The 23995-nt window shown below is 47.6% G+C and overlaps 1 protein-coding gene and 1 long non-coding RNA gene across 3 annotated transcripts; one reads left to right on the top strand and one right to left on the bottom strand.

Moving 5' to 3' along the window:
- Window positions 1–369: 369 nt before the first annotated feature.
- On the bottom strand, window positions 370–14370 carry LOC108506496. The gene is made up of 5 exons (XR_001877783.1): window positions 14260–14370; window positions 13726–13782; window positions 8774–8939; window positions 8421–8555; window positions 370–1025 (listed from the first exon to the last, which is right to left on the bottom strand). It is a non-coding gene; the product is annotated as an uncharacterized LOC108506496 (long non-coding RNA).
- A 2273-nt stretch (window positions 14371–16643) lies between these two features.
- IRX5 (iroquois homeobox 5) lies at window positions 16644–20331 on the top strand. 2 transcript variants are annotated; one of them, XM_017833571.1, is made up of 3 exons: window positions 16644–16974; window positions 18255–18660; window positions 18911–20331. In XM_017833571.1, the coding sequence occupies exons 1-3, from the start codon at window positions 16726–16728 to the stop codon at window positions 19675–19677; spliced, it is 1422 nt and encodes a 473-aa protein (XP_017689060.1). In that variant the 5' UTR covers window positions 16644–16725; the 3' UTR covers window positions 19678–20331. The 2 variants fall into 2 exon arrangements, with proteins under 2 accessions (XP_017689060.1, XP_017689062.1); XM_017833573.1 differs by having other exon boundaries at window positions 18914–20331.
- The last annotated feature ends 3664 nt before the right edge of the window (window positions 20332–23995 follow it).

Genomic DNA, 23995 nt, shown 5'->3' on the forward strand with positions numbered 1-23995 from the left:
ATGAGTCTGAGTGTGCTCAGGGAAGCAGTTCAGTTTGCTTCCCTAGCAGGGGCAATAACCTCCCGGAGAGAGCGAGCAAGCAAGCGTGCAAGAAGCCTCCTTCTTTAACCAGCACAGCTGCTGACAAAGGAGGCTGTATCTCTTGCCTTCTCTGAAGTTAATCCCAGCAGTTTAAAGCAGACTTGTGAAAAAAACATGAATCTGAAGTAACTCTAAAATGCTACTCCAAGGACACATTAGTTCCACTTGAGCCAAAGTATATGCCAGACGCAATAGGTCAGGTTCTAGTCGAAGAGATTGCAGAGAAAGTAAGAGCTAATAATTCTTAATTTGGCATAACATGACATTCCCAACAGCTTCTCTCTCTCCTTCCAGTAATTGCATCTTGGCAGTGTACATATTAAAAAAATTATTGCACAAAAGATGTTCTGTTGGGGGGGAATAGGAAAGCACCTTTCTTTGTGTCATTTTGAAAACTGAAGACACTTTTACTGAAAGGCAAAATATGCTGATCAAAACACGACAGGGACAAAACCTCATTCATTCCTTATTTGTTTAAGAATTACCAAAAAGAAACATTTTTGCAGGGGGCTAAGGCAACAGTAATTTAGACAATAATAAATTGAGCATTGTAAGAATAACTATTCCATTGAATAAAAGAACTCTGGCAAGAAACTTTTCACATAGCATTCAACAGACATTCAAATAAATGAATGAAGTATGCAAGTTAAATTACTTCAAAAATAAAGACTTTCCAGAGGTTTACCATAATGACAACATTGTATAGAAAGATACAATAGCTCTTTGTAGCCTAAAAATTGTCAGTTTTATTTTACAAAGACGACTTGCAAAAGCATCTTGTCATGACAATCGAGTTTTGAGGAAAAAACAACCTGTCATTTGATAAATAGATGAAATTAACTGTCATTAAAGCCACTTAAGCACTCCTCCTTCCTGTTATCCTTCTCATCTTGGCAGTAACTGATAAGAAGATTTCAGGGAGGCTCAGTCATTGATGGCAGGATCTAGAAAAGAAACAATTTTGCATACAGTTATCATTCACATTCACAGCTTCTAGTTACTCTGTTTCACTAACCTGCACTTAATTGGCTTCCTTCTGCCACTGGCATGAGCACAATGGACCACATACTTCATACAAATCACCACTCACTGCTGCAATTACACCTTATACCATGAAAATATCGAAGTGGTTGCAATGCTATCATGTTAATAGTGCATACAGAAGTAACATTAACAAAGTCCTGTTACCCACCAACTACGAATTGCTAATACCAGCCATGTGTGTCAGCCAGTAGGGACCAGACATTACTTATTATCATACAGTTCATTACTTATGGGACATAGCTGAACTTGAGACTGGTAGATTTCTCTGTAACTTCTGGAAAATATACTTCTTGTCAACAAAAACACACCACCAAAATAAATGAAGGACCAGATGCAATGGTTACAACAGAATTAGTGAAGAGGAAAACTACAACTGCCTATTTCCCCCAAAAAATCCAAGATTTTGTTTGGCTAAGCAAGCAGCTTCAAGAGGAAAGGAGGACATGGACTGGGCAAAGAAAAAGATCTGAGCCTGGCATATCCAGAATAACTCCCATGCAACCCTGGAAGGCTGTGTGCATGGCAACCCCACTTCCAACATAGAGTAATTAATTGTATTCCCACATTAAAGCTACCATGGCACACCTCCACCTTGGCAGATTTCTGTCTGGCTTTAATCTTCTCCATCTTCCACGTGCCAGGTTCCTCACACCAACTGGCCCTCACTGACAGCTGAGTTTTTAATGCCACACAGTAGCTCGATGCAAACAAGCTTTGCCCTTTTTTCCACCATTCTCTAGACTACACAGCCATTTAGTCATTGCACTGACATAACAACTCCACCTTCTCTACTGTAGTGTAGCTGTACATCCACTGATGTGAGAATGGGAAGTGAGGGTCTTCATCCCTACAGGAGCCTTTCACTGAGCAACTTGCATCATTTTTCATGCTGAGGACAGAGCATATGGTCCTTCGAAGGGACATCAAAATAAATATGACAGGTCACTGCAATCATCATACCGAATGAATTCAAATGATGCCATACCTAAATGAAATGTGCGCACATAATAAAGATTCAAATGACAAAAAAAAAAAAAATCCCCCACCCTTTATCCCTCTTTGAATTATTTATGAATTCTGCAACTCCAGCTGTTGCCACCAGCCCAAGGACATTACTTCATTTTGGGAATGACACTTCACATTAAAAGATAAGTTAACAAAACAAAACAAAAAAGACACTGTGGGCCCTCCTTAAAAGCCACAGCAAAGCGCAATACATCTTTTCCCAGCATTTACAATGGAAAATAATCAACAATCAATTCCATTCATGTTTCTCAACTTGTTTCAATAATTCCAGACACGGATTTCAACACTCATGCATTAAAGTCAGCCATGCCTTTTTAACCATTGCAGTTAGGCAAGACTTTCAAAGCATCTTGGATCCCTCACATATTTTTTTAGGGTTATCTTCATCTTGCAGTTCACCATAAACCACTTGCCAGCATGTCAAAGACTCTGCGATACTATCAGCACTCAAGTTAGTGACAGCTTTTAGTACATAAAATAGTCATCCCAAGAAAACGTGGACATTCTGCATATACACAATATATGCAATACATTTTTTATTATGCAGTAATTTTTTCATAAATGATAACACCTTCAACATGTGCAGTTTAGGGAACAAAGAATTGTTTTCAACTAATCATGACATTTAGATTAGCAAATTCTACATAGTGCTATCTGCCCACTCATGGACTGCTCTGATTTGGGTTCCATCATATATTAGTTCTTAGATTTCAAACAAACAAATTGGCAGGGAGTGTGGGGACGGCTCAGCCAGTAAGCACAATTTCCATCACCTACATTAACATGCACTCCTTCCCTCCCACACTCTTTAAACTATGAACTCATTTTGGTTGGCTGATCTGTAGAGCAAGATAACACAGATGCTGAGTAAACAGGAAAATAATAACTTTTTTTAAAAAATCAACCATTGGTTTTGGTTGCTAACTTATTCATAGTGGAATCTGATTATTAAATAGGTATAGAGATCTGAACTGTTACACAAAACCACCCACACCATTAACATCGCATCACCTTTCCACTACAGGAGCATATTGATGCACTGTGTTCATGTCAGGTCTGAAATTAACTGAAATGGGTCAAAATTTGCAAGTTGCCAAGCCTGGAGGGACATATGACCCGTAAATATTAGCCCTTCATGATTTACCAACAGCCTCTTCTCTGCCACAAAGGAGATTACTGTGTTCTTACCCATGACCTTCATGTCACAGCGTTTTACGCTTTTACTGTTACCTAACTGAACAGCAGTTGGGTTTATGTTCTGCTCCTGGGAGATCCCAAATTCCATAAGAACTTTTAACCAATTAATTATTTGGGAATGTTTTTTGTCTGAGTTTTTATTTTTTTCTCCTCCATAATCACCTGAAAGTGGACTCACAGTTGTCACAATTCTAACACCAAAAGGAGATATGTGAATAAACCTCAGAGCTTCCAAGGTACCAGGAATCTCCAGTATTCCCCACAAAGCTTGCAAGTCATTTGTCAGCTTTCTGCAGCCAAGAATGCACCATTTGCCTCTAGTGCCAAGCACATGGTTCAGACCTGAGCTAGAATGCCAGACATTTAATAAGCAAACTCATCTTTGGGAAAAGCAGCAAAGCAAGAGTTGTTACCTGTCTTGCAAGTGAAACAAGCCAATGGTTTGCAAGCAGAGCCCACTTTAGTTTCGCTGTCAGCAGTACCTCCAGCAGTATCTGCTGTTATTCAGTTTGATACCACTGAGCTCATGCAGTGTTATTCAGGAAAAGGAGATGTTGTTTAAGCAAACGTTTATTTGCCCTTCAGTCTGCATCAAAACTGGCACCCAGCCCTGATCAGTCTCCCTCTTCCTTGCTACTGTGAGAAAGCTACCAAAAAAGAGCACTCCCCTCCCATCTCCTGCTGTTGGCCAAAGAAATAAAACGTACAGACACAAAGAAAACAGGCAGAGAACTCGGGATGTGTAAAATACCACTGAGCAGGAAATTAAGGTTCAACATTGGAACATTTGTAGACCTCTTGTAACATTTAACAAGAGCCCCAAAGTCTCCTGTTGTCAGGGCTATATATTTGAGTCTATTACTGCCTCACCATTAATAATTCTCCAAAATTTTGGAAATCCCAGGTGCTGTGCACAAACCCTCTCAAAAGTACAATTATTTACAGTTGTAACCCACTCAAAAGTACATCACATTTTTTTCTGAAAATTAACAAAGTAAAAACAGGAACATATCTCACATTCCAGGGTTGCCATTTAACTCTCAATGCCACAGGTTCTCAAGTGCCTCCTGAAATACTTTCTAGCTGTGCTAAAGGAATGACATTTGGAAAAAAATCACCTGTGTGCTGATAGGAAAACATCCTTCTGAAGATTTTCACAAGCTAGTTGGATGCAATTGAAGTCAGTCCTCAGAAAATAAGGGAAGTCGTCTTCGTGCCCAAACATGCTCACTAAATGCTTCTGGCTATGACATCGTTTCATAATTGACACATTATATAAAAACACCTCAAGAAGATATCTTTTTGTGTATGTCTGGATTACACAGCTATTTATACCCAGTGCCTCTGCAGAGCCTTCCCATTGTTGCACAATGCTCTTGAATACAAATGACCAATTGATCCTTTCACATGATAGGGTGGTTTGATGGGTTTTTTTTAGTGTTCGATTCTTTCAATGTTAAAAAGAATTGTACCTCAGCATGGCCTTAAATCTAATCCTTACCCTGAACAACTGAAGTACATTCGTATTAATCTATTAGATGCTTTTCCACACCACACCTATGGCACTGCATAAGTTACTGTAATTTAAATGAATCACTGCTTGAAAATTCTCATTTGGTAAGGAAAATACAGTGCTACATGGTACAGAAAGAAAAATGTGCACTATGGTAACTAAGTTTTATAACACAGTATATCTGGGTGCTCATAAACCAGCTACTCTAAACTGTTAAAGGACAAGAATATTAGACCGATCACACAGAACACGCGTCATTATGCCAAGAAGTCAATAACATGAAATCAAATCTACAGTTTATTTAGATATATTTCCATGCCCATATTCAGAATCCACATTAAAAATGCCATTAGGCTGGCTGAAGAATATTACTGCAAAAGACATTTACACCAATAGTAATTCTATCTCTGTCCTGGATAACTTGCATTTTTCTCTTTAAATGTTTGATCTCCTGAAATATATTGAAAACAAAAACTTGGGAAAAAAAAAAAGAAGGGGAAAAAAAACAAACAGAAAATCCCTGAAGTTCTTTTGTTACATTATTCTACATATTACTACTGTTTAAGGATGAGTTGTTTAAGATTGCACATTTCAACTACCTAACAGTAAAGAATGAAAAGCTTCTTGCTACAAGCTAAAAAGAAAGTCTTTACCATGCTCCTTGAAGAGCTCATTTTCACATTACTCAGGCTTCATTATGCTGAATCAATATTCGTTTAGTCACTGGGGTTATTGACATATTTTAAAATAAAAGTATACCCTTCAGCTACTGCACTCATTACGGGTAATTTGTCTTGTCAGGGAGCAGGGAATATTATCCCAGTCTTTCAGGGGCTGACAGCCCATGGAAATACCTCCCCTTGGTTACAACTGTAAATAATTTTAAGGTAAAATATTGAAAAATCAATGACTGTTTCCTGCAATCTGTCACAAACAAATCAATCATAATCTGCACAGCCAGAGAGTATGATTTGAAGGAGATGAGAGCAGATGTAATTCTTGGCTGGAATCTCTCATTTCAAAATCACTTCACATAATGGTGTCATCATTTAAACACTTAGCAGTCACTGCAACTGCCACTCATAACATCTAGTTGGACAAAACCACAAGGAAGAGGAGGAGAAATGCCATTGCTGTTATGTAAACAAACACTTTATTTCAATGGTTGCAACATTAGCAAATTTTACAGATAGAACAGCAAGGCTCCCCTCTCCACAAAAGTCCAAGACACTTTTCTTTCTCAATGGGAGACTCAAATTAGCTTCCCAAAATGCAAACCATTTTAAATTTTAAAACAAAACTTCATAAGGCTTCATAAAAGGTAAGCAATAATATCTAGTACTAATACTACTTCTAAAAATATTTCAGTTTCATTCACTCCAAATCACTCGTAACAGAATTATGCATCAAAGTCTTAGTAGATTAAGAAAGGACAATTATCTGAGGTACCTTTGTCTTTTTAAGAGCAATAAGGATTTCAAGGCTTCTTTGTCCCCTACATATTACATTTCACATCTAATTTTCATTAAGCACACAACGATTCAACTTTAGGGTAGGGAAATGACTGCAGAGTAGAGGGGAAATAAAGTCATAATATACATAAATGAATTGCTAATATATTTTCAACTTGCATTTAAAGATTAAATGTTGTATATGGAATTACATTTTTATAAAAGATCAATTCATACATAAAGAATTAACTACAGCAGTCAGAATGCTATAAATCCGATCTTTGTAAATGTGAATAATTTGTGTAAAACTAATCTTTTTTTATGGAGTAACACTAATGCTTGGACTGAAATTATTTCCTCATTTGTCCCCCACCTCACTACATTTTCACCCTGACACTACAGAGTTTGAGAGAATTCTCTGCAGATCAGACATGACAAAAAAGCAGCACACAGGATGAAACTGCTGTGCAACTGCAACCATGGGCCTAAGCCTGCATTCCTTGCACAAACAAAATTCACAAACGCTCATGGAGTGTTTCACTCTGGAGTCTATAATTTGAGCTCTTAATCTTTAATGTGCAGAGCCCGTTATCACATACTCATTTTAATCACATTAACCTTACCAACTCCTGAATATTTATCTCACAACTGTGAGACTAAGAAAAAAAATGCAATCAAAAAGATGAAACTATTTTCTCTTTTCTTGAAAAAAAATCCCTTAATGCTGTTTTTAAAAATGAAATAATAGGGTATATTGTACATCAAGTAAACCTCTCCAAGGTTTGCCTTCTTTTAAAGCAGGCTTTAAGTCCCTTTATCTTCTACATGGAAAACACACATCTCTAACTATTGATACACATCAAAACCACTATTGTTTGTAACAGCTGGACAGATTCTCTTTCTTAGCAAAATAAACTATTAAAAAAAAACAAAAAAAAACAAGTCAAGTCTTAGACCAGAAGAAACAGTGAGTGCCTTAGAGGGTAACTAAGTGTAAATATCAGCCGTGAAGCGGATCAGCTTATCGTGGGGAAAGGCCGCCCTATCGCGAAAGGAAGCGGGAGGAGGCAGGGGGTGAGTAATTGCTAAAAACAAATGTAGCTCCTAGAAATGAGTTGCAGTACCTCACTTTTTCCCTGGGTGAGATCTATAATGAAGCTATCCGACAGACAGCCTCAGGCTCCTCAGCCCTTTCCAATCTCCTCACCGGCCAGCGACGCTCAGGGAGGGAAGAGCGCGCTCGCTACATTAAGCCATGGTGGGAGGGAGAAGCACTGTGCCACTCTGAACGTGTCGGCATCTTTCCCCACTGCCATTCCCCTGAGCCAGGCTGTTATTTCTTGTGACAATCACCTAATTAGGTGGGTCAAGAATTGCAGAAGATAGAAGAGATTCATCCTTCCTACATGCCAGCTCTCCTATTTGTAAAAATGAAGGCAATGACTCTTCCCCTCCATTGTAAGGCACTTAATAAATGTTAATAATAATTAAGTCAGTCGCATCTCCCAGACAACACTGTCAGATCTTTTCTTGCAATATTTGAGAACTACTGGGCTCAGGAGGGAGCTCCAGACAGAAAAGGACTCACAAATTCCATCCTTCGTTGCAAGAGGTCACAGAGGGCTGTGCCACAACAGACATTTCACAACCACTCCCTGACAAGGGAAGCCCTGAGAAAAAAGAGCAGCACATGCTGTGGCACTACAGATGTTTATGGGTCAGCACTGTAAGTGCTATTTTCTGCTGGACAAAGCATTAAGATGCTGTAACAGCTAAGAGGACTGTGAAGTCTTTCTGGTTAAGAAGTTGAACTAGCTTCAACTTCTTGAATGAAAAAGTGTTTTTCTTCATTCCATCTTTATCAAGAAACAAAAGAATTACAGGCTATGGAAGAGCTGAAAAAAAAAAACATGTTAGCTTAAAAAAAGCTATTAGCATTTCCTCTATTACCCACCTTCTCCATTTACTACTCTCACTCATAATGTTCATTTAAGCCACTGGCATATGTTCATTTATTTAATGTACCTCCACATGATCACCAAACAACGTAGCAATGCAATATTACATCATGCAACATAATTGATATTACACTATTAGCAATACTCTACCTAATGAAGTTTAAAAGTCTTCATGTTTGGGCGTTATGGAAAGAAGAAGAATCCTGTTTTGAAATAGCTCTGCCTTCCAATTCTCTTCATCCCTCCTTCAGCATTGCTGAGACCATCTTATCTCAATGAGCTCACCTGGAGGACAAAAATAGAAAGAAAAGAAGAGCATACTTATTACAATTCTTATCACCTGCACTGCATGATCTTCTCAACAGAAACAGGACTAAAGCTGATGTACGGGGAAACATTAATTTTGGATTTTGTTAGAGACTGAACCTACTACCAAAAGGAATGTGCCACTACTGTAATGACTTGTTTAATGAATCATAATGTACAAAAAGCAGACTACTTACCATTAACTCTGAATAGGACTTAATATGATTAAAAAGAGCTGCAAGCCCAGATGCATTCTGGCTTGTATGAGGCCTCTTCCCGTACTCAGGCAGGTATGGGATAGGATGGACTGCTGGGTTCATTTTCCCCACTGTGAACCTCACTGCTTCTGCTCTTGGGTGCATTCTATAAAGACAAAAAGGCAGACATGTTCAGAGCCTCACCACAAAGCAGTGTCTATGGAAATCAAAGATCTGTGGATTACAAAATTTAATGGCATTTAGATAATGAATCAGTAACAGCATTAATAACTTGCTCTTGCTCAAAAGCACAACAGTCTAACAATTACATGAGCACGGACACCAATTTAAATCTGAACATGTGTGGGACAAGCAGAGAGTTCCAGCTAGGTAAACTGAGGCTGAAGTTACATGAACAAATCTAGGTCATGGGATGTGCCAGAAACGGAAGAAGAAAAGGTCTAGTCCCTTGCCTTCTACCAAGTGTTCCCATCCCTTTCTCAGCCAGTATAAAAGTCTCTCAGCCCTTCTGCTGTCTCCTCTCAAAGATCTATCCAGGTGACCTCAGCTTCAGTTTCACTCAGGGGCACAGTAGCACAGTTTATACTACAGAGAATATCAGCTGAATTCTAACTGAAGCAATAAATTAAATACTGAAATAAACTTAAGAAAAAGCACAAAGAAAAAAATACCTTTAAAATAACCTTTGAAACCCAGGCTCTACAGAGCTGTCCCTCTTCTCAAGAGACATTCATGAAACCTAATGTCTACAGAAGCTGGGATACAGTACGGTCCTTCCTAGACAACAGCCAGCAAGCCAGCACAAACAAAGTAATTCTTGCACTGCCAATATCATAAAGAAGTTGTAGGCACCTTTTTATAATGACAGAGTATTCTTAATAAAAGCTTCAAGTAGGTTTTACAGCTGCATATTATCCAATGAAACCAGTAATAAACTGTGCTGTAGAATTATTTAGTGCAACTCCAATACACCAAGAGCCTCAGCCTCGGTTTTATTTATCACACAGGCTAAAATGTTAGTTCTTGGCTTTACAGTAGCAGCCAAGCCTGTAGCTATCTTTTATTCCAGCACACTGCCATCTGGATATTGATAGTTTGCTATGGGATATGAAAGAAGAGCACAGTTACCTAATACAGCTTAATTGAAAACAGAGGACCTACATATTATACCATGCATTATTCTATATAAAATTAAATCTGAAGGGCATGAAAATTTTTGTAGGTGTCAGCAGAGATTATTTCAGAGGTAAATGCTATGTGCTTGATCTGTGCTCAAAATGCTAAGAAATATTGCAAAAAATATGTGCTTATGAAAAGAAGGAGCTAGGTTTTGCTCCGTTGTGAAAAAAGAAGTTGCTCAGGAAGATGCATCTCCTTCAGGAAGATTAAAAGAGTGACCAGTCCCAAGTTTATTAGTACAGTAAACTCTGTTATAATAATCCATATTCACCTTGAAAGGTCCAACTGCTTTGCTTTTTTCCCCTCAAACAATGATTTATGTATTAAAAAACCCACATTATTCTGGCTCTACAAATACACACGTTAATCTGAAAAAAAACCAGTTTCAAGAATCATTCACATTTGCATTATCCACATTAAGGGACAGAAACTAAAAAGCTCTAATATTAATAAAACCCAGAAATTATTAACTGCTAAAAAGAACTATTTGGGTGTAGGGCTAGAAAGTCTACCTGGCTCTATGTTTCTCCTCAGAGAGGTACCGCTGAGCTCTTGCAAACACCGGCCATAAGGACTGCAAATACATGTAAGTAAAGCAGATAAAGCACAAAACCTTTGGAACACAACACTGCTATTAAAAGTCACCCACCTCTAACACCCACACGGGAGGCCAGATTCCAGCTCCAGGAGCTCCCACCATGCTGCAGCACCTGCATTCAAAAGGGAATTTGCCACCATATGGGAAACTATGGGCACACATATGTCCCATAAAATGGCACAGGGAGCCACAGCCATCCTTCCCACTGAGTTGCTCTTCGTTTGTTATAAGGACCAACTAAGAGTAGACTCAGTTTGCTTTAAGTGAAAAACTTGTCCCAGACATGAAAGAGAACAGTTTTTCATTTTTCACCGAGAGTCTATTTTCTGCATATGTCCATGGAACTGTAAGTAAAATAAACTCTAAAGACATTCCTAACTTAGTCCATATTATGCCAACAAATTCAAGCAAATAATGCCATTTAAGTTAATTACAGGAAACTTCAAGGAAACTGAAATACAATTTCAGGTTTTCCCACAATACTGTCAAGATCTTTGGAGTTACATGTTCAATACAATAACTAGGTGCTTAAAAGGCTTGCCAGCTGCACTTCTGTGTTTTATTCCACTCACTAAAAGGGTTTGCTGAAGCAATTTAAAAAAAAAACCTGAGACTGATAATTGGGTTCCTTCTAGCAGACAAAAAATTACTTTACATAGCAAGGCTTGAAAGAAAAACAAAACTTTATCTAAGGTAACTAATACCCAATTGCTAGACACAGAAGAGTTATTCCAGGTGTTCACAAGTTTATATCTCAGACCACAAACACAGAGTGTGAACAAGGAGCATCTTGGGCAAAGTGCAGGCAAAAGGAACAGCAGAGCAGTGGAGGGTGTCTTGCAGAGAGAGCTCTTCCCAAGACTGTTCACCTAGGCTAAGAGCCACAAAACACCAGCATTTCCACTGCTCTCACTGACCCTGTAACTCCCAGCACTTCATCCTAGGGAAGCCAGCAGCAGTATCTGCAGGAAGGTGTCCCTAAGTTTTACAGCCAATATTTTACATGCATTTTTTTAGCTCTAGCTCAGTTAATAATGTACTGATTTAACATAGAAAGACACAAGCCCCTCCCTCCTCTTTGCATGCTAATTAGTTTTACTTTCATGGTAGTGCAAAGATGAGAAAAGAAAATTTTTTTCTCTTCATGCTTAATTAAAAAAAATGAATATTCACGTGTATTTATTTCTCTCTGTTATGAGTTAACACTTTTAAATATAGTGTATAAAACATCTCTTATCAGATGCTTCCAGCAGCAATTTCCATCTGAGTCTCAGGGGTTTCTTTTTATAGGCCAGCCTTATACAAAACACAATATATGGGAGGGGGATTACTTTTTTAAATTTTTTTAAGAGGATTCCCTTACAGATCTCTTGGTAATATATTCACAAATCGAATTGGAGAAACAAATTATTCAGTAAGTGTCTAAGGTCAGGTACTCTGATAAAGAAATATCAAAAAGGTTTTGAGAAAACAACCTCCTTCTCATCTACGCTTGTAAAAAGAAAAAAAAAAAAGTTGAAATGATCTCCTAATGCATCTCCCTTCATAATTCATGCCGAAAGATGACATTTTCTCAGGATCTTAATTAAGATAATGATGAACACCTGTGTCGGCATTCTTTGGCAAGACAGCATTATCCATCATAATCTTTTAAGTACTCTCAAAAAAACCAACAAAATCGTATGACGGAACCAATCTGTTGCCTCTCCTTGCACTGAGTTTTACATCTCAGACACACACAAGAACGATTAGATCTTTAAAGACTGCAATAAAAGCGGGATCGTTAGATTTTAAAGTTTCAACAGAAAGTAGCTACTAAAGTAATTAAATTAAGGTGCATCATATCCAAGATATCCAAGTTTAACTCCATTCACTACAAGCCACCTGGAACCAAACCACTCACAGTTAGAGTCTACCAATGGCTGTACTTTTAAAATACAGTTTGCTGTTATTTTAAAGACCCGTCTGCTTCTTTTTCTGCTCCCAGAAAGAAAATATTCACAGCTGATCCCTATTATATACTCATGCACTAATTTATTAAGCTATTTTATGCTGTGCCACATGTTTGTATACCCTAAATGAAATTATGCAAAAGAAACCAGTGTAGAAAAACAAATATGCAAATTCAAATGTTACTACATTTTGGGTCATATTTTGTGCAGGTATCTCAAATCCAAGTTGCCCTCTTGTCAAAAACCCTACTGGAGTCTGACTAGTAAACTAACCAAAGATCCTTTCAAACAGCCTTGCAGGACTAGCCCAACAGACTGAAGATTATAAAAATAGTGGTTTTAATTATTTATTTATATAAGCAGAATTTAAATTCACATGCCTTTATTTAAATAAAGTTAAGAATGCACTTCCCATCGTTAAGCAAGATTTTAAGGGTAAACATTTCTTCTATTGAATTAATAATTTAAAAAATTTAAAATTATGAGAAAAATATATAAAGTACAGAAATTTAATATCAATTTGCACTGATATAGTTTCACTGGCAGCTACACAGTACTCAGTTTCCTGATACCAAGAACTCATCTATACCTTCGAATGTACCTACCTTCAGTAAAAATGAAGAGAAGCAACAAATGCATCCTCAAGCCCCACATTTGTTAACAGAACTGACAGAACAATATAAACAACGGTCTTGAAACAAACTTATTTCCCTTCAACCACATAGCTCAAAAGTCCTGTAAAGCAGATTAGTCTTAGGCTTTCACATTTTAATATGCCTATCAGAGGAAAAAGTTGCTGTGACTAGTCATTCAGTAGAGCTATCAATGTGCAAATAAAGCAGAAAATAGAGACATCCTTAAGAAATGAGTCTCAAATTTGATATAAAGTGAAGGTGACAACCACAGCAATAGAACTATAAACTAAGTGTTTCAATATCTTGAATAATTATCTACAGTTCTTTTAAAACTGCAAAGAATATAATAGTGGCATAATGTAGCGAGAATGTCAGTTTGATAGACATTTACAATCCTGGCGGCATAAGAGTCCTATCACTACCGTTTATTAATCAGCCCTGGTATTATGTTGCAATGCATGAAACTATGCATGAACTCACCACAGTTTCCAAAATGTGCGCCTACAGAAGAAAGATTAGTGGAACATCAGAAATAAAGAGGGTAATTTTACATGACGTTTACCTTACCTCCTTCCTCAAACAAGTCAGATGCCATGGGAAGATGGTTAAAACTTCTGCTTCTCCCTACAAAGAAAGGAACACGGAAAAGCAGTTAGTTATTCTACTCACATATAAAATGAATGTTAAATGTATAAAACTTGACCAGATGATATCTCACTCCCCGAGCAAGAGGGATTGTCAGAGGATTATGACAGAAGCGCTTTTGAGTGGGAAAAGAAATGCGGCGCTCCAGAGCATTCGCAAAATGAACCCGGGGACAAACACCGGTGACATCGTGCAGCTGAAAACTGATGAAAGTGCACACCTGTGTGGATCGAGCATGTAAAGGGAGCGTGCGAGCCGGGGACCCGTCCCGCTTACGGGGGCAGAACCGCATGGATTTTAAAAGAGACGAAACTCCGTACACTGTACGTTAAAAAAAATAAATTAAAACAAACCAAACAAACAAACCCCCAAAAATAAACGGGAGGGAGGGCGCAAGAAGAGAGAGCAGACAGAGCGCGGCTCGTCAGCATCGCCGAGAAGGGTGCCGGCACCCACCTCTGCTTCCGAACGCCTCTCCCGCGACTGGAGCGGGGTCGGTGTCCCGGTGTCCCGGTGTCCCGTGTCCCAGTGTCCCGGTGTCCTGGTGTCCCGGTGTCCGGTGTCCCGTGTCCCGGTGTCCCGGTGTCCCGGTGTCCCGTGTCCCCCTGTCCCGCTGTCTCGGGGACCCGGTCCCGCCCGTCAGGGGGCGCCCCAGCGCGCAGGGCAGCGCCGCCGCCGCGCCCCGCGGTCAGACCCGCGGCCCCGCTCCCTCACCTCGGGCCGGGCCGGGCCGGGCTGAGCCGAGCTAGGCTGAGCTGAGCCGAGCTGAGCCGAGCTAGGCTGAGCTGAGCCGAGCCCAGCCGGGCTGGCGCAGGTCGGGAGCGGCCCGCAGCGCCTCCGCGCGCCGTCCTGTCAGCACCGCCTCCGGACTCCCCGGCAAGCGCGCCCCGCGCCGCCACCGCCCCTCCACACCCCGCGCTGAGGGACAGCTCGGCCGGCCCGTGCGAGGAGGGGAGCGCCCGCCGCCGGCGGGGGCACAGCCACTCATGCGCCGGGACGGCCGGGGGCGGGACTGGCGGGGCCGCGGACTGATGGGTACTGTAGTGCACTGTAGTGTGGTGTAGTCAACGTAGGGCACTGTAGTGTGGTGTAGTCTACGTAGGGCACTGTAGTGTGGTGTAGTCAACGTAGGGCACTGTAGTGTGGTGTAGTGCGGGAGGCGCCTCTTCACCAGCCCTGCTCCTGCCGCGTCTCCCCGAAGCCAGCGGACAGAGCGCGCCTTGCCTGGCCGGCCCTTCCCTTCCAGCCCCGGCCCTGCAGCGGGGCTGCCCGGCAGGTCTCAGCCTGTGCCCAGCTGGAGGGCTGTGGATTCTGCCGCCGGGACGGAGCCCTGGAGAGAAGGAGGGAGGGAGGGAGGGAGCGGGGCGGTGTCGGTGTCGCCTCCACGGCGACACAGGGAACTCCTGCCCCGGCCTGCCCGTTTTAAAACACACCCCCGCCCCTTGCTGTCTCCGCGTCCGTCCCGCTGGGGACAGAGGCGAGAGCATTAGGGTCGGGGAAATGCGAAAGTTACAAAATAAAATAGATTTTAAAAAAAATAAATGTAATCGTATCGTCCCCCCTCCCTCGACCGAGAAAGGCACGGGGGGTGCGAGGCGGGTCCGGCCCCGCCGGCTCCCGGTGACCGGGGGTCCGAGGCGGCGGGAGCGACGCCTTCGCTTCAGCCGCGAGGAGAGAAAAAAGCGAGAAGGAAATAAATCGGGATATGTTTCTCTTGGAAAATATATCTGGTGGAATCATAGGAGATTACATCTCCTGATCGGCGGGGATTTATCCCGGTTCATATGGTTTTAATCTGCTTTCCCCTCGACCCTTCTGTAAGCCGGGGAGGGGGAGGATACCCTGAGATCCGCGGGCAAACCCTCACTCTGAGCGGTGCCTGCGGACCCATCTCCGCCCCCGCCGCTCCCCTCCGGATCTCCCCTCTCCCGCGACCGGCGCTGGGAAAGACTAAATCCTAGCCCTCCGCGAAGCCGAGCCCCGCTCCTGGCCGGACACCCCGCCGCCGCTCCGCCCGCACAGCCACCCGCAACAGGTCCGGCGGCGGGACGGCCCCTGCCCGCGGGGGCGACCGGCCACGCAGCCCAGCGCTGCCAGACTGGACTGGGCTGCGGCGCTTCCCCGACGAAAATCTCCTTTTTTGTTTAAAAAAGAAAAACTAACAGCACCACCACCCCCCGTATATCCCACCTCCAGTGATTTAGTGGAGGGAGGGGCAGGGGCAGAGAGCACGAGGAGGGGTGGCTGTGCAGTGGGGGAGCCGCGCGGCTAATAAATCTTATTAAAGATCTATTTTTTTTCATATACTGATTGGCTTGCATTCCGGCGCACCGCGGCTCCGCACGGTATTTAGCACATGCAGAAAGTTGGAGCTGATTTTAAATGGCTCGGAGGTGACTGCAATCCAGGAGCCGGCGCACTTGAGCCTCTGAGCGCTGGGGAGGGCCAGGGAAGCGCGGAGCCCTCCCGCTGGTTGGGCCCGGCCGCGGCAGCCCAGCAGGGTCCTGCCAGTCCTTCCACTGACAACACCCCGCGAAGGAGGAGCCTCGCCGGGCCGCGCAGAAGGCGTCAGGAGCTGCAATTTCCAACTTAGCATCTTGGCAGGACCCTTCGGAAAGCGAGAGCGAGGAGGAAGGAGAAAAAAAAAAGCCCCCCAGTGCAAGGGGGAGAGAGAGAGAGATAGGAGAGAGTGGGGGGGGTGAAAAAGAGGGGAAAGCAAGGGGGGGAGAAAAAGGAGGAAGCGGTGCCCGGCTGCAGGCGAAATCGGAGCAGCAGCCCCGGCGCAGAGCAAGGTGCCGCCGCTGCCCAGCTGGCGAGGGCGGAGAGGCGCCCGCGAAGCCCCGGCCGCAGCCGCCCCAGCCCGGCAGCGCGGCCGCTCCCTCCCGGCGCCTTGGGCTCCCGGGTATATGTGTGCGCCTGGCCATGTCGTATCCTCAGGGTTACTTGTACCAGCCGTCAGCGTCCTTGGCTCTCTACTCCTGCCCGGCGTACAGCACCAGCGTGATCTCCGGACCCAGGACCGATGAACTTGGGAGATCTTCTTCGGGCTCCGCTTTTTCCCCTTATGCCGGATCTACCGCCTTTACCGCCCCTTCCCCAGGTTACAACTCCCATCTCCAGTACGGCACCGACCCGGCAGCCGCCGCCGCCGCCGCCTTCACTTCCTACGTGGTAAGAGCAGCCGCGGGCAGGCGGCACCGCGCCGGGCACGACGGCATCCCGCGGGCGCCTGCCCCCCCTCCCGGGCCTGCTTTTTGTTCCCATTTTATTTTTGAGATCTCGGGGACAAAAGGGAGCTCGGCTCCCCGCATCGCCGCCCAACTTTCCCGCATCGCCGCCGTGCGCTGCCGCACACTGTTGCTGGCGGCAGCGGCGGACAGGGCCGGGCGCGGGGGGAGCCACCAGCACGGCCAGGGAGAGCGGGACCGGGGCAGGCAGGGACCGGTTTCATTCCCCATAAAAAAAAAATAATTTTTTAAAAATATATGTATATAAAACAGCAGTCGTAATTCCTCAACAATTAGCTTATTGTGATTGAAAAGGGAATAAACCCAGCACCGGTCGGCGATGGGAGAAATCCAGGCGATAAACCCAGGCAACTTTCCCCTGCACGGCGATAATTAGGCTGCTTAAATATTGCAGAGCTCTAATCCCATGGCCGCGAGCTGCTCCGCGGGGCTGTGCGGGAAGTGAAGGGGATGGCAGGGCACTGCGCCGCCGTGCGCGCCCGCGGGGCACCGCGGCGCCGGCCCGGGTGCAGGACATCCCCGCCGCAGAGCTGCGGCCGCCGCCAGCGCCCCGCAGCTCCCCCAAAAACCCGGCGAGTTTTGCTCAGCTTCTGCCCTCTGTTTAGGGTCTGGGCAGAGTCTCACAGTTCCTTCTTTCTTTTTTTTCTGTGTTCTTTTTTTTTCTCTTTCTTTTCTCTGAGCTTTCTCTTTTCCCTCCTCTTCGCCCTTTTTTTGTTTATCTTTTATCTTCTTTTCTTCTCTTTTCTCTTCTCTTCTCTTCTTCTCTTTATTTTTTCCTCCTCCTGCTCCAGGCCAGGCAGAGGAGCGGCCCAGTCCGCCCGGCCGCCTGGGCCCGGCAGGTTGCCTACGGCGATCGCAGCGCGGGGGGAAGGCTCCGGTCCCCCTGCCGCTGTCCGCCCCCACGCCGCGATGCCCACTTGCTTTTCCGCTCCTGCATTTGGGGGAGAGGCGCTGGATTGCTGCAGGCAGCCGGTGGCCTCATGGGGCCGGAGACTCCCGGGCCCCCAGGAGTTCCCAGGCCCTTCCGCCCGTCCTCCCGGGAAAGAGCCGGGGGAGAAGCCAGGCAGGGCCCGGCGCCGGGGGAGAGGCTGCAGGGCGCGGGCAGGGGCCGCAGGCAGGCCCTGGCGCTGCCCTTGCCGTGTCATTGCCGCCCCGCGGCCGCCTGACCTCGCCTCGTTGGGCCGCTCTCCCCTCTCTCCCCAGGGTTCGCCCTACGACCACACGCCGGGCATGGCCGGTTCCCTGGGGTACCACCCGTACGCGGCGCCGCTCGGCTCCTACCCCTACGGGGACCCCGCATACCGTAAGAACGCGACGCGGGACGCCACGGCCACCCTCAAGGCCTGGCTCAACGAGCACCGGAAAAACCCTTACCCCACCAAGGGCGAGAAGATCATGCTGGCCATCATCACCAAAATGACCCTCACCCAGGTGTCCACCTGGTTCGCCAACGCGCGGCGGCGGCTCAAGAAGGAGAACAAAATGACCTGGACCCCGCGAAACCGCAGTGAGGACGAGGAGGAAGAGGAGAACATAGACCTGGAGAAAAACGACGAGGACGAGCCCCAGAAACTGGAGGAGAAGGGGGACCCCGGGACGCCAGACACAGGTAGAACGGCGGGCTCGGCCGGGTCACCGCGCCCCTGCCCTCGGGGCTGCCTCCGGCCCGGTGCGGGGCGGCGGTGGCGGGGCTGCCTGTCCTCTCGAGCGGGCAGCCGTGGCGGGGGGAGCCGGCGGGCAGCGGTGCGGGCCTGGAGACGGCGGGGACCGAGGAGTGGGCGGCGAAGTGGGTGGGCGGGTTTGGGGGGCGCAGGGTGAGCCCGAGAGCTGCCCCCCACCCCTCTCCTTTCCACCCCCAGGAGCGACGGATCCCAAGGCAGCGCCGGGCTGCGAGCGCCTCCAGGAGTCCCCCGGCCCCCGGGAGACCGAGAGCGGCCTCAGCGACTCGGATTGCAAAGAGACGGCGGAGGAGCGGCTCGACGGGCCGCCCGTCCCCCCCAAGGCGCCCGGCGCTTCCCCGCTGGGACCGTGCCCGGCGGGCCGCGGGCCGCCTCCGGCGGGCGGCGAGGAGCCCCCACCCTACCGCCCGCCCTCCGCCGCGGCGGGGCCGCCGCACGCCGCCGACCTGCACCCGCTGCTGCCCGCCGCCACCGGCGCCTCCGTCATCCACTCGCCGCAGCAGGCGGCCCTCGCCAAGCCCAAGCTCTGGTCGCTGGCCGAGATCGCCACCTCGGCGGACAAGGCGAAGGAGGCCGGCGGCGAGGCGGCGCCCCCCGGCACCGCCGTGCTGGGCGGCGGCGGCCCGTCGCGTTCGCCGCCGCGGCCGCGCTCGCCGGCCGCGCAGTGCCCCTTCCCCAACGGGGCGGTCCTGCCTCGGCCGCTCTACTACACGGCGCCCTTCTACCCCGGCTACACGAACTACGGCTCCTTCGGGGCCCTGCACGGGCACCCCGCCGGCGGCCCTGCCGCCGCCGCCCCCGGCGCCCACTTCAATGGATTAAACCAGACTGTCCTCAGCAGAGCCGAGAGCCTGGCTAAAGACACTAAAATGATCAGGAGCCAGTCCCAAGTAGACCTTTGCAAAGACTCACCTTACGAACTTAAGAAAGGTATGTCCAACATTTAATATGGGCTTCTCCTCCCTAACCCCTCCTGGGACTGTGGTTTTGTTCTTTTTTTTTTTTTTTTAATTTATTTGAAAGAAATAATAAATTGCTTTGGCAGTTATTTTTTCACTACCAAAAGAAAAACAAAACAAAACAAACAGAAAAAGACCAGCTCCCCCTTCTCTCCCAGCACCCTCTTCAAAAGTTTATAGAGTCTATTGGAAATGGCTGGGTGGAAACCGCCCAGAAATGTCTTAAGCAAGTGAAAAGCAAAGGAGTGACACGCTCTCTCTCACACACACAAAGAAGAAAGATTTGTATTAAATCTTATTCTGTATATTTAATGTAGCTTTTTTGTATTTAAATTGATAATACAGTATCTTTGAAGTAAATTATGAAATCAAGACACCTGTACAGGCATTAATGTTGTTTTCGTAATATAAATATATACATTTCTGTGTCTTTTTCCGAATTGTTTCATAGTTTTAAAATATATATATACAAGTTTAATTTAATTTTTTTATGCCTATTGTTTTTTTTCCCTTGGGTGTGAGTTAAACCATAATGCAAAAACAGAACAAAAAAAAGGAAATAGGTTATACGTATTAGATACAAAAAACTGCAGCCGCCTTTGTAAAATGCAAATATTTAATTAAAAGAGATTTTTAACAGAATCAAAACCACTCTCTTTTTGCAACGGGCATATACGTGCATAGCTGAGAAAAAAAAAATACATGCGTTAAAAGAGACGCGGGGCTCCATTTAGGACCTCACAGTAGTACCTGAAGTGTTTTTCGAAGTGACAGGCAATTTCTAAAAGGTCGGGGGGCTCCGGAGGCGAGAGCCGCCCGCGGGGCCGGGAGAGGCGGCGGCGGCAGCGGGCCGGGGCCGGGCGCGGGAGGGACGCTGTTCCCGGAGGTGAAGGCTTAAATCAGGCCACGCACAAAAGCACTTGTTAGAAACACCAAATCGAAGCGCAGTCCCATCTTTTAACCTAATTACTTCCAATCAGTGTCGTGTTTTATGCAAAGCAATCAGCTGGTGAACTTTGCTAATGAGTTCGATTTTCTGCCAGATTTAGCCCGCGTCGCTGCTGCAGCGGTGCGGCGGCGGCGGCCGAGGCCGGCGACTGCACGGGCAAATGCTCTCGGTGCGGCGGGGGCCGCCCCGGCCCCTTCCCTTCCCCCGCTCCCCTCCCCCGGCGCGCTGCCCCGCTGCCCCCGGCCCGCGGGACGGGGCGGTCCGGGGACCGCCCGCGGGCGCGCAGTCCCGCGCAGGGCCGGCCGCGGGCGCGGTGCTCCCGGCGCTGGCAGGTAGGTGTCACACTCGGCCCGGGTTTGGCTCCCGCCGCCCGCTCGGCCGTGCGGGAGCCCCGCGGGGCCGCCGCGCTCCGCTCCGCGCTGCGCCCTAGCGAGTGGTGGGGCAGAGGCCGCGCCGCCGGGGCAGTCCCAGCCACCAGACGTCCCTTGGGTGCGGGGAAAGAGAGTTCCCCGAGCCCTCTCCGCGCAGTTCCGCCACTCCAAAGCCCAAGGCAGGGGAAGGTGGGTCCCCGAGTGGATTAAGGGCTCCCCAGCGGCATTGGGCGCGGAACCTCGAACCAAAAGTCAGTCCCCGTCGGTACGGCTGTCCGAGCAGACCAGGTCCCCTCCGAACAAATAATGGCGAGGACTGTTCCAGCACTCAGCTCCGGGGACGGGTCTCTCCCTATTCGTTGTGGATTTTGTGGATGTCAGCTGTACAGTGACACCGCCACTGCCGATGTGATGGGAGTATGACTGAGACCGCTGGGGCTGGGGCTGAGACACCCGTCCGTTTGCTTGGGTTTCTTTCCTTTACGAGCCAGATAATTATTTTGTAATCTCTTCAACTTTGTCAGAGCCATTTATTAGCTGTAACAGGTTTATTCATGCATATTTACGTTTTACGGGATTTTAAATAGTAGTTTGTATTTTGGGTTTTAAAGATGCAGTCCATGTTCGCTGGGTTTTACAACTGTTTTGTAGAGAATCTGTTTTAAAATCAAAATTCTTTCAAGCTGAATCAAATATTCCAGGGATAATATTAGGTTATTTTGTCATTTTATAAATTAGAAATGAATTTTTTAAAAACGCTCGAATTCCTCGGTTGGATATTTCATTTCCTGTCGGGGAGACCTGCAGGAAGGCGTATTTTTCGCTCAGCAGTGCGCTTTACTGTACTCACCTGCCCTGTTTAAAACGGGATAAAGTTCTCGCAGTGAGGGGTAGGGTAGAGCTGGACCAGGCAGAAGCAGCCCCGATGTGCGGGGCTGGAGGCAAAGCGCCCCAGGCCGCCTCCCGCCCGAGCTCTCCTGGCACCGTCCCCCCGGCGGAGATCGCCTCCGGCTGAACTCGGGGGAAACTCCCAAGCGCCCTTTGCTATAGGGAGCGACAAAACCCCTCCGGACCGCGCTCCCGAGACAACAGGTCCCGCAGAGAAACGACTACATCAAAATAAATAGGTTTTAATTATTCATCTAGCTATGGATTTTTTTTTTAATTGTCGCTCTACCTTTCTCCAGCTGATCTTCCGATCTCTGAAAAAGCTATTTTGCAAAGCAGCTTAGGAGCTTCGCTCGTTCAAAAGCCCTATTCCTTATAATCGGGGCTATTCTGAATAGGTCTATTAGTGATCTCAATACGATTTTTGTTTGATGTATAAATTCCTAAGGGAATTAACCGTTTCCTTTAGGTTGCAGCCTGTCGCTTATTTTAAACCATAACTATTATTGTAGCCCCATCCATTTCATACAACAATTTTATTCTTCACCCTTTTCCCCTGCCACAGGAAATATACTGTACGGCCATTCTTTAACATAAGCACGAATTTCCCAGTTTCTTTTCCGTAGCGGAGTAGGGGGGGAAGGGGCAGCGTCCGCCTTTTTTGCTTCTGGCATGTTAATTTGTTGTCAAAAAAAAAAAAAAAGAAGTGAGAATATCTTAAAATAAAAATAACGCCTGCTGCCAGTTAAGCTGCCGTAAGTTAGTCGGGAGCAGCCGACTGCTCACGCTTGGAGCGGAGCCCTCCCGGGGCGCGGGCAGGGCCGCGGGCCGCCCCGCGGTTCGGCGGCGGGAGGGCTTCGCTGCCGCTGCTGAGAGCTTTGGGGGCAGTCGAGGGGGAAGAGCAGCGCTGGCGGCGGGGCCCTGCAGGCTGGGCTCCCATCAGCGCGGCTGGCAGCAGGTGCTTGCCCACGGGCGTAGGTAGGAACGGCCCTGCCTCGGCGGGGCTCCGCTCCGCGCCCGGGAGAGACCTCTCGCCCCTTTCTGTGCCCACTCCCTCCTCTTTCCGCCCCGGACCCCACGGCGCGGCCCTTGATGGGGCGCAGGGGCCGCAACCCCCGACGCCGCCCGCCCCGACGTCGCGGGTCGAGCGGCGCAGGTGGCAGCGGGGTGCGGCGCAGGGGCCGCCCTCTCCCGCAGGGGACAGTCCAACATCCTCCCCAAGACCCTCCAGCGCGGCCGAGAAATGTGTTGGGCCAGCTGGCCCGGCGGGGCCCACGTGTGGGGCCGCAGAAACAGTTCAGTGTCCAGGCCGACACGACAGAGGATCCGGGACCCTTGGAGGGGACACGTGGGGGCTCCTGGCGGAAAGCGAGAGCCCGCTGGGCAGGGAGCGCAGCTCGCCTCGGGGAGCTGGGGCGGCTCCTCGAGCCAAGTGCCCTGTCCCTGGGGAGGGAAGAGACTTCCCCGCAGAAACCCGGGCAAGTGACCACGGGTCAGCTGTGCCCATCCCGATGGGCCCACCACCACCTCAGCGCGCCCGGGATGACAAGACCCCAGGCGGGCCAAGAGCCCGAGGCTGCAGCCATCGGTCCTATCTCTCCCATCCAAGGCAAAATTCTCTCTGTCCTGAAGGAAAATAAACCGAACTGGGGGTGCGGTCTGCAGCCGGCACGGCTCCCGAGCTCCGGCGGGGGCGGCGGGACCCCCCTGTACCTCTTGCCCCCGTTCTCAATCGCGGGGAGGGAGGGCGAGAGAGGCGAGGAGCCTGGCGCAGCCCTGCTGCTTCCTCTTTCATGCTTAAAAACAAAACAAATCCTAATTTAGACCCCCAACACCCCGGACCGTGTTTACATCCCCCCCGCTGCTCTCCCCGCGAGTGCTGCTTTTCCAATTGTCACGATTAACCTACGGGGCTCCCGCGCGGCGCGGAGCCTCCGCGGCGGCCGGGACGGCGCGATCGCGTCTAATTGGCTTATTAGACTCCCCCCCCACCCCACCACCCCCGCCCGGCAAGAGGTTCTGAACAGCATCTTCCCTTGTCGTGCCTAGAAACTACGTGAAAGCCCCTCCGCCAAGAGAACATCAGACGGTCAGCAAG

Source organism: Lepidothrix coronata, unplaced genomic scaffold (assembly GCF_001604755.1).
Source record: "Lepidothrix coronata isolate B3197 unplaced genomic scaffold, Lepidothrix_coronata-1.0 Scaffold217, whole genome shotgun sequence".
Classification (NCBI taxonomy): Eukaryota; Metazoa; Chordata; class Aves; order Passeriformes; family Pipridae; genus Lepidothrix; species Lepidothrix coronata.

Excerpts from the sequence above, each read along its gene's own strand:
- IRX5 (XM_017833571.1), top strand. The coding sequence starts at position 16,726 with ATGTCGTATCCTCAGGGTTACTTGTACCAGCCGTCAGCGTCCTTGGCT. Across the intron at positions 16,975-18,254 it reads CCGCCTTCACTTCCTACGTG|GGTTCGCCCTACGACCACAC; the intron begins GTAAGAGCAGCC and ends CTCTCTCCCCAG. Across the intron at positions 18,661-18,910 it reads CCCCGGGACGCCAGACACAG|GAGCGACGGATCCCAAGGCA; the intron begins GTAGAACGGCGG and ends TTCCACCCCCAG.